The sequence below is a fragment of the Carcharodon carcharias genome, chromosome 9 (genome assembly GCF_017639515.1).
Source record: "Carcharodon carcharias isolate sCarCar2 chromosome 9, sCarCar2.pri, whole genome shotgun sequence".
NCBI lineage: Eukaryota > Metazoa > Chordata > Chondrichthyes > Lamniformes > Lamnidae > Carcharodon > Carcharodon carcharias.
The window spans coordinates 103,740,746-103,758,104 of record NC_054475.1 but is presented as its reverse complement, the minus strand read 5'-3'; the positions used below and the strand labels follow the sequence as shown (position 1 = coordinate 103,758,104).

Genomic DNA, 17,359 nt, shown 5'->3' with positions numbered 1-17,359 from the left:
TCCCACTACCATTTCCTGTTTTGGTTAAGTTTTCACATGGATTGTCCAATTACAGGGGTTAGTAAGTTAGTTCCATACTTACTTAAATGCACGTAGCATTCAGAACAAAATAAATGGGCTAACGGCACAAATAGAGGTTAATGGGTATGATCTTATAGTCATTATGGAGACATGGTTACAAGGAAATCAAAGCTGGGAACTAAATATTCAGGGGTATGTGACTTTTCAAAAGGACAGGCAGGAAGGAAAGGGTGGTGGGGTAGCTTTGTTAATACAAGATGGAATAAGTACGATAGCAAGAAAGGATCTAGGATCGGAAGATGTAGAATCCATATGGGAGGAGGTAAGAAATAACAAGGGGAAGAAGGCACTGGTGGGAGTAGTCTCTAGGCCCCATGACAGTAGCAGTACCGTAGGACAGAGATTAAATCAGGAGATAATGAGGGCATGTAAAAAAGGCAGTACATTAATCATGGATGACTTTAATCTTCATGTAGATTGGGAAGATCAAATTGGCAGAGGTAGACACGAGCAAGAATTCATAGTGTATTTGGGACAGTTTCTTAGAACAATATGTTGTAAATCCAACCAGGGATCGAGCTATTTTGTATCTGGTAATGTGTAATGAGGCAGTTTTAATAAATGATCCCAGAGTAAAGGATTCCCCTAGGAAATAGTGACCATAATATGGTAGAATTTAGCATTCAGTTTGAGTGTGAGAAACTTGGTTCAGAAACAACTGTGCTAAACTTATATAAGGGTTAATTACAATGGAAGGAATTGGCTGGAGTGGTCTGGGAAAGGAGTTTAGCAGCAAAGATGGTTTTGGAAGACATTTAAGAAAATAGTTCATGATTCTCAACAAAGATATATCACAGTGAGGAAGAAGGATTCAAGGAAGGAGATAAACCAACTATGGTTAACCAAGGAAGTTACGGACAGTATCAAAATAAAAGAAAAAACATACAATGTGGTTGGTAAGCCAGAGGATTGGGAAAGTTTTAAAAACCAACACAAGATGACCAAAAAAAAATAGAAGGAGAAAATAAACTGAGGATAAACCAGTAAGTAATATAAAAATGGACAGTAAGAGCTTCTTTAAACATATAATTCTTCTTAGAAGATTTTTTAAAAATTCATTCATGGGATGTGGGTGTCGCTGGCTAGGCCAGCATTTATTGCCCATCTCTAATTGCCCTTGTTCAGAGGGCATTTAAGAGTCAATCACATTGCTGGGGGCCTGGAGTCACATGTGGGCCAGACCCTAAAGGAAGGAAATCTGCCATCCTTAGTGGCAGATGACACTAGTGAACCAGATGGGTTTTTATGACAATCGTTTCATGGTCATCATTAGACTTTTAAGTCCAGATTTTTTATTGTAGTCAAAATTCCCCCATCTGCTGTGGTGGGATTTGAACCCAAGTCCCCAGAACATTACCCTGGGTCTGTGGATTACCAGTCCAGTGACAATACCACTATACCATCACATCCCCTGATTGAGGCTGGGGAAATAATAATGGGGAGCCAGGAAATTCAGAGGGGTTGAATAAATACTTTGCTTCAGTCTTCATGGTAGAAGACACTAATATCATTCCAAAAATACTAAATAATCAAGGGGCAAAAAGTGCGGAGGAAATAAATACAATAACTATCACCAGAGAAAAAGTACTAGGGAAACTAATGGGGCTAAAGACCGATAAGTCCCCTGGACTTGATGGGTTGCATCCTAGTATATTAAAGGAAGTAGCTACAGAGATAGTGGATGCACTGGTAGTAATCTTCCAAGAATCTTTAGATTCTGGAAAAGTCCCAGAGGATTGGAGAACGACCAATGTAACACCCTTATTCAAAAAGGGAGGGAGACAAAAAACAGGCAACTAAAGGCCAGTTAGCTTAACATCTGTCATTGGGAAAATGTGGGAGTCTATTATAAAGGATGTAATAGCAGAGCTATTTAGAAATACGTTATCTAACTAAGCAGAGTCAGCATGACTTCATGAAGGTGAAATCATGCCTAACAATTTTATTAGAATTCTTTGAGGAGTTAACAAGCAGGATAGATAAAGGGGAGCCAGTAGATGTAATGTATTTGGATTTCCAAAAGGCATTCGATAAGGTACTGCACATAAGACTACTTAATAAGATAAGAGCCCATGATGTTGGGTGTAGTATATTAGCATGGATAGAGGATTGGCTATCTAATAGAAGACAGAGTTGGGATAAGGGGAACATTTTCAGGATGGCAACCTGTAATTGGTGGAGTGCCACAGGGATCAGTGCTGGGGCCTCAATTATTCACAATATATATTAATGACTTAGATGAGAGAAGTGAATGTGGATGACACAAAAATAGGTGGGAAGGAAAGTGGTGAGAATGACACAAGGAGTCTACAGCGGGATATAGGCAGGTTAAGTGAGTGGGCAAAAACTTGGCAAATGAAATATAATGTGGGAAAATGTGAGGTTATGCACTTTGGCAGGAAGAATAGAGGAGCTGAATATTATTTAAATGGAGAAGGACTGCAGAAGGCTGCAGCGCAGAGGGGTTTGTGCAGGAACCCCAAAAGGCTAACATGTTCAATAGGTAAGTAAAATGGAATGTTGGCCTTTCTTTCAAAGGGAATGGAGCATAAAATAGAGAAGTCTTGCTAAAACTATACAAAGCACTAGTTAGACCACACGTACTAAGGCATTGGAGGTGGTTCAAGAGACGGTTCACTAGGCTGATTCTGGGTATGGAGGGATTTTCTTATGAGGAGAGGTTGAGTAGGTTGGGCCTGTACTTATTGGAGTTTAGAAGAATGAGAGACAACCTTATTGAAACATATAAGATTCTTAGGGGGCTTGACAAGGTAGATGCTGAGAGGATGTTTCCCCTTGAGGGGGGGTCTAGGACCAGAGGGTATAATCTCATAGTAAGGGGGCACCCATTTAAAACAGAGATAAGGAGGAATTTCTTCTCTCAGGGGGTAGTTAATCTGTGGAATTCTTTACCACAGAGGGTTATAGAGGCTGGGACGTTAACTATTTCAAGGCTGAGATATACAGATTTTTAATCTGTAAGGGAATCAAGGGTTTTGGGGAAAAGGCAGGAATGTGTTGAGGATTATCAGATCAGCCATGATCCCATTGAATGGTGGAGCAGACTTGATGGGCCGAATGGCATACTTCTCCTCCTACGTCTTATGGTCTTATAATTAGCTACAAATACTTCAAATAAAGGCTAAAAGTTCTACCATGGCAAATCTTTACATGCCGAACAATATTTATTTCAGTAAGGCGTAAGTAATACAGCAATACATTTTTGAACTATGTTTACCATGTAGCATTTATGAAGTCAGAGAAGCCATGTAATGTTTTTATCAGTGGTACTATTTTACTATTTTGCATACTAGAATATGTTAGACTCCCTGAGCTGGGGCACTTTACAGATTTACTTCTGGTTATGGAGCAGTATCAATCTTTGAGGAGTTTGGGTGAACTCTACTGCCATCATCTCAACCTGTAGTTTGAGGTTGAAATGTGCTGTTAGGTATAAGGCCCAATATAATTAATAAATCTAATTACAATTTAGGGTGTTGGGATTATTGTTCAAGGCTTCCTATGCTCATTTTTTGGCTGGCTGTGATGCCTGAAAATGAAACTGAGGTGCTGGATACTTAGTCTACCAAAAAATGCAGAAGAACTGCCTTGAAGAATAGAATAGTTGCCTAACATTATTTGCATTCAGCATTGAAGACAGCAGCAATGATAATTAAAAATGAACTGTGGAAATATACATTTTTTGTATAATTATTAAACAGAAAATATCTTAGACATTTTACAGTTCTGACTTCCTCCCTTTTGTTCACAATAAAATTGTTTCCATGATTCAATAACCTCCCATGAATCAAATCATATGTCCTGCTACATTTTTTGTCAGGATGATTGCGCCCAACTTTAACAATTAATCCCTCATTGCAGAAATCATAGCAGGTTCCCTGAACATTTTCCTGTCTGTTCCAAAAGGCAGACAGTACCATCCCTGTAGACCAGTGCACACAGGCTAAAAATGCTTGGCCAGGTGCTTAGAAGTTGAAATGACTTCAGTGAAACAATTGTGTATCTCTTGATAATTTTTCAAAATAAGATGTTGGGTGTAATTTTACATGTCTGTGCCGTTGTTGGAAGCCTTTCCCTCCAGCAGTGTACACGGAAAATTTGGGCAATTGCTTCCCACAATTTACCAACCATAAATGTTGGCAGGGTGGACTTATATGGTTATTCTTGTGGTATGTGAATGCAGTTTTAGATCTCCTACCAGAATTAAGCACTACAAGGGAATCCCATAGGTAGAAATATCTTTTGAAAACAGTATTGTCAATTAACCATGACCAGTGACTCAATAAATGGGGACTATTGCATAAAATGCTAATGAACAATTAATCACACTTTGATTCTTAAATGCTCCCAAATCATGAGACTGTACAGTTCACTTTGGAACTAAAGTGAAGTTTCTATCCTGAATTATTCTGCTGGACACCCTGTTTTCTGTTTCCCATCTTGAAATCGAGTAAGGTGACCATCTTCCATTTGAACTCTAGTTATTTTAAAACAAAAACAAATATTTCTATTGTACTAGATTATAAAATTAAAAACATTGCTATCTTGACTGGTAATTTTAATCATGCTGTACACCAGATCTGTGAACACTATACTGCCAAGCTACCGGAGGTAATCCAATTATTCATTATTCTTTTGCAGATCTGGGCACAGCAGGCCCTGTCATGGAGTCTCCTTATGGGGATCCAGTCTCACCAGAAGATGCCCCAGAGTCCATCAGTCGTGCTGTAGCCAGCCTTCCGCCTGAGCAAATGTTCGAACTCATGAAGCAAATGAAGGTTTTTTTTCCTCCTCTCTCTGAATTATGAAGCATTTAGTTCTTCGTTTAAAGTTTAAAAACTTATGTCCTCATCTTATGTCCTCAATTTAAAGTCCGTTATTAGAATACATTGGATTACACCTGTAGTGCTACAAATGCCGTCTTTTGGAAATGAATTTTTGAGAGAACTAGCTTCCTTCCCGTTGCATTCCTTCCCCTGCTTCAGCAAGGAGAGAGTGAAGAATCAGGATGACAGTCAGTCAGGACAGCTCTACATTCCTCTCTGACTAGATATAGATTTATTTTGCAGACTTTTTGCAACAAGTTTCATATCCACTTCTTTGGCAGGGAAAGTGTTTAGCTTAAAAAGATCACAGAGTTATAGAGAAGGAAAATAGCTACTTCATAGAATCACTATTCGCAGGAAAAAATTGCAATTTTTAGTTGATATTTTCCTCTAGTATTGAAATCGTTAGTCACAGGGTAAGTAGTGGAAAAGGCATTGTGCCTTCTATAGTGAGTTGCTGATTTCTGCTGTGCCATTTGGGAAGATGCTAGAAAATGGCCTGTCTGTCCACGCACTCAACCAACTCTCAACTCTCTGCCACCAAGGAAAGACAAGTTTTAATATCTTACAACAACAGCTTAGATTTTTATCGTACCTTTAACGTAATAAAATACCAGGTGCTTCAAAGAGCATCTTGAGCATTATTTTTTAAAAATTGAAACAGAATCACAAAAGGAGAGATTAGATCAGATGACCAAAAGCTTAGTCAAAGAGGTTCTAAGGAATGTCTTAAGAGGAAAACGAGGTACAGAGGCGGAGCCGTATAAAGGCTATCTCAGAACTTAGGTGTAGGCATCTGATGGCGCAGCCACAAATGGTGGAGTGAATAAAATTGGTAATGCTCAAGAGGCGAGAATTAGATGAGCACAGATGTCTTTGAGGGTTTGAGGCTGGAGAAGATTACAGGGATTGGGAGGGTCGAAGCAGTGGAGAGATTTGAAAATAGGAAAGAGAAGTTTAAAATCAAGACATTGCTTTACTAGATTCCAATGCAGGTCACTGAGCACAAGCGTGATAGAGGAATGGGTCTTGATGCGAGCTAAGATTTGGGCAGCACAGTAATGCGCTAAGGGCTAGCTGTAAAGTATGATCTGCAATTTATGGATTTTAGAAGTATGTAAATATTTCTTCTGTGATAGTGGAAATTAAGACTGTCAGTCATGCTGCAATGTGGCACTGCTGAGCAGGAATGGAAAATTGGTATCTGCAAACTTTAGTTTTGAATGGGAATCTATTGTTCCAACCCTATCACGGTATTGGGGGTAATGTATTAGCATAGACTGAGGATTGGTTAACACTCAGAAGACAGAGAGCCGGGATTAATGTGTCTTTTTCAGGTTGGAAAGACGTAACTATTGGAGTGCCACAAGGATCAATCTGAGGGCCTCAATTATTTACTATCTATATTAATGATTTGGAGGAGTGGGCAGAATGTAATGTATCCAAATTTGCTGATGATACAAAATTAGGTGGGAGGGCTTGTTGTGATGAGGACATAAGGAATCTGCAAGGGGATATAGACAGGTTGAGTGAGTGGGCAAAATCTTGGCAGATGGAGTTTAATGTAGGAAAGTGTGAGGTCGTGTACTTGGTGGGAAGAATCAAAAGTCAGATTATTATTTAAATGGAGAGAGACTCCAAAAAAGTGCAGCACAGAGGGATCTGGTTGTTCTTGCGCATGAAACACAGAAAGTTAGCATGCAGGTGCAGCAAGTAATTAAGAAAGCAAATGGAATTTTGGCCCCTATTGCTAGAGGGTTGGAGTTTTAAAACAGGGAATTCTTGTTACAACTGTGCAGGGTGTTGGTGAGGCCGCAGCTGGAGCACTGTGTGCAGTTTTGGTCCCCGTATTTAAGAAAGGATATACTGGCATTGGAGGCAGTTCAAAAGGACTGATTCCTGAGATAAAAGGGTTGACTTACAAGAACAGCTAAACAAGTTAGGTCTTTATTCATTAGTGTTTAGAAGAATGAGGGGCGATCTTATTGAAACGTACAAGTTTCTTGATTCTGAGGGGCCTTGATAGGGTAGATGTTAAGATGTTTCCACCAGTGGGGGAATTTCGAACTAGAGGACATAGTTACAGAATAATGGGACACTCATTTAAGACTGAGATGTGAAGGAATTTTTTCTCTTGAGGGTAGTGAATGTCTGGAATTCTCTACCTGAGAGAGTTGTGGAGGCTAGATCACTGAAATTATTTAATGAGGAAGTAGATAGATTTTTGAAATATCAGGGAGTTGAGGGTAATGAGGAGCTGGCACAAAAGAGGAGTTGAGGCCTGGGACAGATCAGCCGTGATCTTATTGAATGGCGGGGCAGGCTTGAGCGGCAGAATGGCCTACTCCTGTTCCTATTTCTTATCAACACGAAAGGATATTTAGGAAATGCTTCATAATTGAAGACAAAAGATCATTCTTGGGAATAATGTTTGGGTGCCAGTCATTAACATTTTAACTTGGTCTCCTCTATTTTGAGCTCTGCTAGAGGAGAGCCAGAGGATCTTAAACTATTGAAAATCTTGCAATCACGTGATATTTATAATGAGAGTAAGAACATCTGCCATCCACAGATGGACAATTTGGTTTAAACTGCTAGATTTTCCTGTTTTGGGGGTAATAACCACTGTTTATTCCTGCCTTTTCATAGCTGTGCAGCTGAACTGAACTTGGTTGTGTACAAGTGAAATAAACCTGTGTCCCATCACTCCCTGGTGTCATGTATTGCTATTTTGTTAAGTACAGCGCTATGCTATCCATGTGATTTGTTATTATAGCAAAATGTGTTCGACTTGTGCAAACCTTGAGCACAATGCTCTTTTTTCAGCTCTGCATTCAGAACAGTCCTCAGGAAGCTCGTAACATGCTTCTGCAGAACCCACAACTGGCATATGCGCTCTTGCAGGCACAGGTAGTCATGAGAATTGTGGATCCTGAAATTGCCATGGTGAGTGTATGCTTTTGAAAACACTCCTTCCAACCATAACACATTCAGAATTTTGTTGTCCAAATCATGTAAGAGTGCATGCGTGAGAAAATTTTGTGATGAGCCGTTAACATCAAGACTTTATAGTGCAATGGGAGGATCTTAAGTGCAAGATTTATTCCTACAGTTTCTGTTGATCGGTTTCTGACTGTGTTGGGGATCTATTACAAGGAAATAAAAAGTTGATGATGATCAGTACTGAAATGCTTTGTTCTTTTCAGAAAATGTTACATCGACCAGCCAACGTGACGCCACTGATTTCTTCTGGCCAACCTGCAGCAGGCCCAAATGTCCCACCAGTTCAAGCTGCTCCTCCAGTCTCCCAGCCACAGCCTATGGTATGTTCCATTGGTTCAGACACCCAAATGAACCATTATTTTGCACACAGCCGATGTATGTAATACTTGAATTTAACGCTTGACCTATTACTTGTTGCTCAGCCAATGTGATGTTCATGTTAAATTGTGGAATTCAGCACCCCAATTACTCATCAAAACCCCAAAGGTCAATTTGACAAAAATGGAATTTGACTTATTCACTCTCCCTCAGCCAGTGATCTTGTGACAATGCAGATTCTTGTTTGCACTAATAGCTCCTTAGGATGTTTTGAAAAATTGTAAGTGAAATTGTCTCCAAATTTCTAACTTCATCTTCTGGTGCCAGGAGTCCTCAAGCACCAGGTCTGAATGGCCATTCTTTACATGTAGTCAACCATGGTGGTCATTATACTCAAACCTGTTCCTGCTGTGATCCCTCATTTAGTTTTCAGCAGGATTTGCTGCATAGCAGTTGAGGGCCAGAATCTTTTTAGGGTTTTTGTTTTTGTGTTTTTCCCCTCCCTAGCCTCTGGGGCTGGGGCTAATTGCAATACCCTTATTGTTGCTTTAGCTAACTCAACTTAGATCTGGAATTGAACTGGGGACCTTTACCATGCTGCTTATTTTGAATTTTTGATGCACTCCTACATAAAATTAACAGAAGCTAGACTTCAGTTTAATGGAAGTGCGTCACAACGGTCAAAAAATTTCTTATTCCGAGGGGTCTCCTTGAAGTTTTCTCGAGGGCTACTTTTTGATTTTTGAGGGCTATGTTCTGGTTTTCAGGGGCTCCTTTTTCACTCTCACTAATTAACTATTAGTCATGCAGTCATGTAGTAACATTGCCTTCTGCATTTGGGTTGACCTATGGGGTATTTGAACCCTCAGAAGCAGAATTAGAATAATTTATCAATATCCCAAATAATCATCACCCCTACATTAAAGCCACAACACACAAAGAAAGCATTATTTTCCTCGGCATCCCAGTATTTAAATAAAAGTAAAATACGGCAGATGCTGGAGTTCTGAAATAAAAACAAAGTTTTAGAAAAGCTTAGCAGATCTGGCAGCATCTGTGGAGAGTTAACATTTCGAGCCCAATGTTACTCTTCTTCGGAACTGAACTCAGTTGAGTTTTTCCAGTACTTTGTTTTTATTACCAGTGTGTATCATGTTTGCAGGCACTGCACCTCAAGTAATTCACAGTATGTGAAACACTCGTCACATTAGTGCTCCATTCATGCCATGAAAAACATTAAATGCTCTTCACTCTGCTGTACCCAAGCTTGGGACTGCTTGATATTACCTAACCATATCAAAATGCTGTACCCCAATCTTAAAAGCCGAAATAAATAAATGGGAAGGTGATTAATTTGTACGATCCAAAAAATCTTAACCTAATCTGTTGGCTATAATGCTTTCATTGGATCATACTCATTTCATTAAAAACCTAATTGCCCAGCCTTCCCAGAATCTCAAACAACAGCCAGTAAAATTGACTCTTATATTTAATTAACAAGTTGTCAAAAACAATTAAGGCAGATGCAAAGATGCAGCCACCTCAAAATATGAGCAGCGCAACTCATAGAAATCCTGTTGCAATGGTATGCTGACTGCAAGGATTTGGGAAATCGCTCAAATGGGCATCCAAATGCAATAATAGAAAACACAGAAATGCGCATGTCACTGTGAACTTAGCAGAAAAAACACTCAAAATGATGTATTCCTTTTTTTAAAGTTTCCCTGCAAGATCATATTTGAGTTCAAAACTGATTCACTAACTCAGTAGTTTTGATGATTGGTTGTAAGAGTTTTCCAGCTCTTGTTTCCAGTTTTCCACTTTGTGATTGGAAGTTGTAGCTGTCATATTTGTATCTGATGAAACATCTCAGTTTTCGTGCATGTTACAAAAAGGAATATAGTTCGCAGCATACCTACTTTGGGAACCGCCTCTCCCATCCAGCAGCCACTCCCTTGCTGCCACTTTTCCCGCCCCTATCGCTGCAGTTGCTCATTTGCTGCCTCTTCCCTCACCCCTTACTGCAGCTGCTTCCTTGCCACACCTTCCTGCACAAATTCTATCAGCATTTGCTTATCAGCAGCAAGCATGGGAGAGAAACAGCCAGTGATTGGAGGAGCAGCTCCTCACAGAATCTAACATTTCCACCTAAGGGGGTGACTTTTCTCTGACTGGTCACCCCTGCGATTAAATTTCCAGGGCGTTTTGGTGGTGAATTTGCCTGCCACCCTGTGTATTTTGAATGCTGGTCCGTCAGCATCCTGGACCTTTATGTGCATAGGTCATTGAAGTTGTCAGGATGGGTTAAGAGAATGGTTAATAAAGCACACAACATCTTAGGCCTTATTAATAAGGGAATAGAGTATAAGAGCCAAGGAGGTTATGTTTGCTTGTATAAAACACTGGTTTGGCCTCAACTGGAGTATTGTATACAGTTTTAGACACCACACTTTAGGAAAAATGTGAAGACATTAGAGAAATTACAGGAAAGATTCATGAGAATGGTTTCAGGGATGAGGAATATCACTAACATAGATAGATTGCAGAACTTGGGACTGTATTGCTTGGAAAAGAGAAGGTTGAGAGGAGATTTGATAGCGGTATGGACAGAATAGATAGGGAAAAACTGTTCCCACTGATGGAAGGATTGAGAATGAGTGGGTATAGCTTTAAGGTATCGGCAAAAGAAGTAATGGAGAGATTAGAAACTTTTTCATGCAGCGAGTGGTTAAGATCTGGAATGTGCTGCTTGAGGTAAGGTTCAGTTGAGGTATTCAAGAGGGAATTGGATTATTATCTGAAAAGGAAGAATGTGTAGGACTATGGGGAGGGAAGGTTGGGGAATGGCACAAGGTGGATTGCCGTTTGGGGAGCTGGCTCAAACACGATGGGCCAAATGGCCGCCTCCTATGCTGCAACAATTCTGTGATTCTGTGAAATGCTTGATGTAGGCATCCTGATATTGAATATTTATTTCCTCATCTGAATCGCCAATGGAGTTTCATTATGTTTTGTGCCTAGCAGCCCACAATGTTGAAAAGCGTCACACTTGTACCTGTTTGGTTCACGTGTGTTCGTTTAATAGTAAATCACAATGGATTGAGATTTGCTATTAGACAAACACACATTAGTGGGGAAAATGCTAGAGTAATTAAAATAGATGTGGTAACAGAACACCTGGAAAACATTAATGGATTAGACAAAGTCAGCATTGGTTTATGAAAGGGAAATCATGCTTAACTAACCTACCGGAGTTTTTTGAGTATGTAACTAGTAGAATATATAAGGGAGAAACAGGGGATGTGATGCATTTGGATTTTAAGAAGGCTTTTGATAAGGTCCCTCATAAGAGGCTAGTGGGCAAAATTAAAGCACATGGGATCAGGGGTAATATACTGGCATGGATTGAGAATTGGTTATAGACTGGAAACAGAGAGTGGGAATAAATGGGTCTTTTTTGGGATGGCAGGCGGTGACTAGTAGTGTATCGCAGGGATCAGTGCTTGGGCCCCAGCTAGTTACGATATATATAAATGATTTGGATGAGGAAACCAAATACAGTATTTCCAAGTTTGCAGATGACACAAAACTGGGCAGGGTTGTGAGGAGGATGCATGGAGGCTTCAGGGCAATTTAGACAAGTTTTGTGTGTGTGTGAGCAAACACATGGCAGAGGCAGTATAATGCGGATAAATGTGAAGTTATATGCTTCAGTGTGGAAAACAGAAAGGCAGAGTATTATTTAAATGGTGGCGTATTAGGAAATATGGATGTACAAAGGGATCTGGGTGTCCTTGTACACCAGTCAATGAAAGTAAACAGGCAGGTGCAGCAAGCAATTAGGAAGGCAAATGGTATGTTGGCCTTCATTGCAAGAGGATTTGAGTTTAGAAGTAGGGATGTCTTATTGCAGTTATACAAGGATATACTTGCCATTGAGGGAGCGCAGCAAAGGTTCACTACGCTGAAAGTGGGGATGGCAACATTGTTGTATGAGAAGAGATTGGTTCAACTGGACCTGTATTCCCTAGAGTTTAGAAGAATGAGAGGGGATCTGATTGAAACGTATAAAATTCTAACAGGGCTAGACAGACTGGATGCAGGGAGGATGTTTCCCCTTGTTGGGGAGCCTAGAACCAGGGGCCACAGTCTCAGGATACAGGGCAGGCCATTTAGGACTGAGATGAGGAAACACTTCTTCACTCAGAGGGTTGTCAACCTGTGTAATTCTGTACTACAGAAGATTGTGGAGGCTGGGTCACTGAGTATATTCAAGAAAGAAATTGATAATTTTTTGGATATTAGGGGAACCAAGGGGTATGGAGAGAAAGCAAGAATATGGCGTTGAGATAGAGGATCAGCCATGACCATATTGAATAGCGGAACAGGCTTGAAGGGCCTACTGCTGCTCCTAATTTCTATGTTCTATGTTTCTATGTATCTGCTGAAAAGTAAATAGCTTATTTCTTTAAAAAAACATTAAGGGAAAAATAAAGAGAAACAGTATTCTGATCTGGAGTTGCTGTCAATTTTCAAAACTCCTTCAGCAATTGAATTTAGCATCCAATTGACCTCAGGGATGTGCATCGTGAAACCAATATGAATTTTTAGAGCCTTCAATCAGATTAAACTCACCTTTATGTTGTTGAAAGAATATCAGCTTTGTGTATTACATGCCTGTCATTTTTAAGTGGTATCCACAATTTCTTGAAGAGGTATAGTTACGTCTCATCCGAGAGGACGTTTTTGATATGTTAACCTTGAAGGTGAGGGTAGGCTGGCTATTTAACTAGAGTGGGCATGACAGCTAAACCAGATCTTTCTGAGGTCGCTGGATAGTAATCAAGATTAATTTTAAGGGAAATTGAGAATAGTTGTTGCACCTCTTCTGTTGGGCCATCTGAAATCCACTAACCCAGCTCTTGGGCCTTCCAGGTTAAAGTTGAGCTACTTGCAGACCTTTATAATCAGCAGTCATTATAAACCTAAAGAGTATTTATTAGGTGGATTCCATTGTGGCTATGTTTAAGATATCAAATAGCTTTATTAGTGGTGCAGGGATTTTTTGGCAATTGCAGAACCATTGGAAACAAATTTACAACAATATTCTGCTCATACGTAAATTTAAGACCTGAATGGTGTCATTGGGGATGCTGTTTTAAAGTAGAGTCTGTCACCTCACAACAGGGAGGCACAAACAAGTTAACCAAAGGTTGCAAAATGACATTTTTAGAGGCTTTGTATATTTTCCTGCTTAGTAATTCATTACTGAAAAATTGTCCCTACTTATAAAAAATACATACGGACTCAGAAGGCAAGGATAAATGATGACTTCCAATTTAGAGAATGCTACAAGGAAGCAGCTGATTTCACCAGGATGTTGCCTGGGGTGAAACACTTAAGTTATGAAGAGAGGTTGGATAGACTTGGGTTGTTTTCGTTGGAACAGAGAAGACTGAGGGGCGACTTGATTGAGGTATACAAGATTATGAGGGGCATGGACAGAGTGGATAGAGAGCAGCTGTTCTCTTTAGTTGAAGGGTCAGTCACAAAGGGACATAAGTTCAAGGTGAGGGGCGAGAAGTTTAGAGGGGAATGTGAGGAAAAACTTTTTTTACCCAGAGGGCCTGGAATGCGCTGCCCAGGAGGGTGGTGGAGGCGGGTTGCCTCACACCCTTAAAAAGTACCTGGTTGAGCACTTGGCACGTCATAACATTCAAGGCTATGGGCCAAGTGCTGGTAAATGGGATTAGGTAGGTAGGTCAGGTGTTTCTCACATGTCGGTGCAGACTCGATGGGCCGAACAGCCTCTTCTGCACTGTGTGATTCTGTGATTGCACTAAGGTTAGGAACAGTAACAAAATAACTTTTGTAAACAGTACAATAACATTTTTTTGAGTATCAAGTGGCTCTTTCTATAAGTGTATAGATGTATAAGTTAACAAAAATGTGTTTAATTTGTGCTTTTTTTGCTCTCAATTAGAGTGGGATGCATGTGAATGGGGCTCCTTCTATGATGCAGCAACCTATGCAACCAGCAGTGTCTGTTCCTGGGCCTGGACCAGTACAAGGACCAGGTGGACCAGTACCTGTGCCTGTGCCTGTGCCTGTGCCTGGACCTGGACCGGGACCAGTTGGACCTGGAGGTATGAAAAAATTTTAAATGTACTTTGTCGAACACTATTGACATGTTTTATACTTCAAGCTGTATTTTTAAAATACACAAATTTCCCAGAGGTTTGTCAGTACCGCCTCTGAGCAGAGAAATACCCCTGAGCCCATAGAGCCTCATGTCACAATCTTGGTATTTATGTTAGACTCACACTTGTATTTGCATGGGTCTGGCAGGCACCAAACAAATTTTGGATGCTGATCTACCTTCTGCTCTGAGGAGAGTGGGAGTTACCTGGAGAACAAGTCAAGGCAAATTTCTTTCAATTTGCCCCAATTCCCCCACCCTGCAAAGAAAACTCCTATTTACCCTGAATATCCCTCTTACTATTGGGATTAATTCTAATGAGTTAATTCTAACATTATTAATGCTTTTATAAACAAATTTGCTTAGACTTTGGACTCTAGACTCACTCCCTGGCTACCCCTGATCACCTCTCACCTCCCCCACCCTCTGCACCACCACGAATCGTGGCTGAAACCTTGGCCTGAAGTTTTCAAATGTCGGGGTCTTGCTTCCTGCCATCTGAAGAGTCAGCAGGGAACACATCCATGCAGCCGTTTCACACTCCGATGAGGAAGCCCCACCTTGGAGAGCTGCTGACCAATCTGATTGGCTGGTGGCTCTGCAACCCCTGTAGCGACAGCGCTGCAGTGGACAAAAGAAGAAGAAATGCAGGAGGACATCAGAGCCCAAGTCTGGGCACCGAAGACCCATGTAAATTCAAGGGTGGGTAGGAAGGGTGCCAAGGGGCGATCGGGTTGGGGAGGGAGGTTTGGAGGCCACCGGACCTTCAGAGCCAGGGGCGGAGGTTGCCTGACTTCAGAAGGGGGCTTCTGATGGAGGTGCCAACCCCACACCCCCCACTTCACTTCTTCCTGTCCGAGATGTAACTCTGTTCTTTTTTGGGCTTCCCCCGCGGACGTTCAATCCTCCAGCCTTGAAATTGAAGCTGGGTGGGAAATGGCCCTTAAGTGGCCAATAATTGGCCATTGGCCGCTAAAGGGCCTCAATTGAGGCAAGGGCAGGCTTCCTGTCTGAGGCCATGTCTGCCCCAGTGTGAAATTGCTATGTGGTCCTGGCAGGTGGCAACCTGGAAGGAATCCCGTTCATCAATTTCATGCCCCCTGCTTAAAACCCGCCAGTGGGGGAGTGTAAAATTCTTGCCCTTGTTTTTGATGGCTGCTGTGCCACATCTCAGTGAGCCTTACCTGACTTAAGACATAGGCTGGGTCCCTTAGAATCTGAGTGTAGTGTTGAAAGACTAACTTGGAAATTACAACATAAGAGTTTACTAATCAACCCTTCAAGTCAGCTCCACTGTTCAGTTAGACCATGGCTGACCTGTAACTCGAATCTATTTTCCCACCTTTGCTCCATTTTCCCATGATGCACAAACATATGCTGGTGTCTGGTGTATGCAGTTCTCAGCTTTTCCTTTTTCATTTATTCATCGTGAAACAACTATGTAAATTCATTGCTTTTATATTTAAAACACTATTCTGAGCCTCGGTTCAGTAGTACAGTTGTAATACTCTGTCGATGTCACTAGGTGGTAACCAAACAATGTAGAATTTACTAGTAGTGTGAACAATAACTTGTAGAAACCCAGTGTTGTAACAGTTTAATATATTACATAATTTAATTAAAAAATTAATTTATTCAATTACTAAATAAAGTGTTAGCTATGACTCAGTTGGAACTTCGGATTTGGAAGGAGGCTGTGATTGAGTGAGGCAGGTAAGGGGACTCAGAGGCCAGGAGTGTCAGCCTCTGTAATTGTCCAACAGGTTTGAAGTTCTCTCATCCTGTTTGGATGGGAGTGGGGGCTGCAGGGTGGATGAGCTGACTGACCATGGCACTGTGGTACAGGAAGCCATTCAAGTGGGGGGAGCAAAAACGAATGTAGGAGTAATAGGGGACATATAGTGAGATGGATTGACACTGTTCTCTGTAGCAAAGAGCAAGAGACCAGACAGCTGTGTTGTCTGCCCGGTGCCAGGATTCGGGACATTTGTTCAGGACTGGAGAGGAACTTAAAGTGGGAGGGGGAGGATCCAGTTGTCATGGTCCATAATCTCTGGATTATTACCTGAGCCATGTGCAAATTGGCATAAAGCAAATATGATTAGAGAAATGAATGCGTGGCTCAAAGACTGATGTGGAGAAGTGGGTTCTGGTTTGTGGGGCACTGGCACCAGTCCTGACGAAAATGGGGGCTCTACCATTGGGATAGTCTACACCTGAACCATGCTGGGACTCATGTTCTAACGAGCCGCATAACTAGCCAAGTGGACAGGGCTTTAAACCAAATATTGGGGACAAGGGATCAAATTTGGGAAGATGTGGTAAGCTGAAGAATAGAGACAAGGCAAAAGAGACAGGTATTAATAAAGGAAATGATAAACAGAAAGTTACAGGAAGGGACAGAGTACAAATCTAAGAGGAAATCAGATAAGGCCAGATGTTGCAAAAATAATAAAAGGACAAAATTAAAGGCTCTGTATCTAAATGTACATAGCATTTGAAACAAAACAGATGAACTGATAGTGCTTATTTATTTCTATTTGCACTATCTGATAGCCATTAAAGAGACATGGTTGAAGGATAACATAGATTGGGACTTGAATGTCAAAGGGTATGTGACATTTAGGAAGGGCAGGAAGCTAGGAAAAGATGGAGGGGTGGCTCTATTAATAAGTGATGGTATTAGCACATTAGAGAGAGAGAGATGACCTAAGTTCAGGAAACCAGAATGTAGAAGCATTTTGGGTTTAGATGAGAAATGATAAAGACAAAAAGTCACTTGTGGGAGTGGTGTACAGGCCCCCTAATTGTAACTACATGGTAGGACAGAGTATAAAGGAAGAGATAATGAGAGCTTGTCAGAAAGATACAGTGATAATCATGGGGGATTTTAATCTGCAGATAGGCTGGA

At 41.0% G+C, this 17,359-nt stretch overlaps 1 protein-coding gene across 3 annotated transcripts in view; it reads left to right on the top strand.

The window, feature by feature from the left end:
• The window catches only part of cstf2 (cleavage stimulation factor, 3' pre-RNA, subunit 2), a 79,810-nt gene that overhangs the window by 4,288 nt on the left and 58,163 nt on the right, over positions 1–17,359 (top strand). For all 3 annotated transcript variants that reach the window (XM_041195403.1, XM_041195405.1, XM_041195402.1), the window contains exons 4-7: positions 4,744–4,880; positions 7,755–7,874; positions 8,135–8,251; positions 14,233–14,395. In XM_041195403.1, the coding sequence (XP_041051337.1) occupies positions 4,744–4,880; positions 7,755–7,874; positions 8,135–8,251; positions 14,233–14,395 (537 nt within the window). The remainder of the gene's footprint in view (positions 1–4,743; positions 4,881–7,754; positions 7,875–8,134; positions 8,252–14,232; positions 14,396–17,359) is intronic.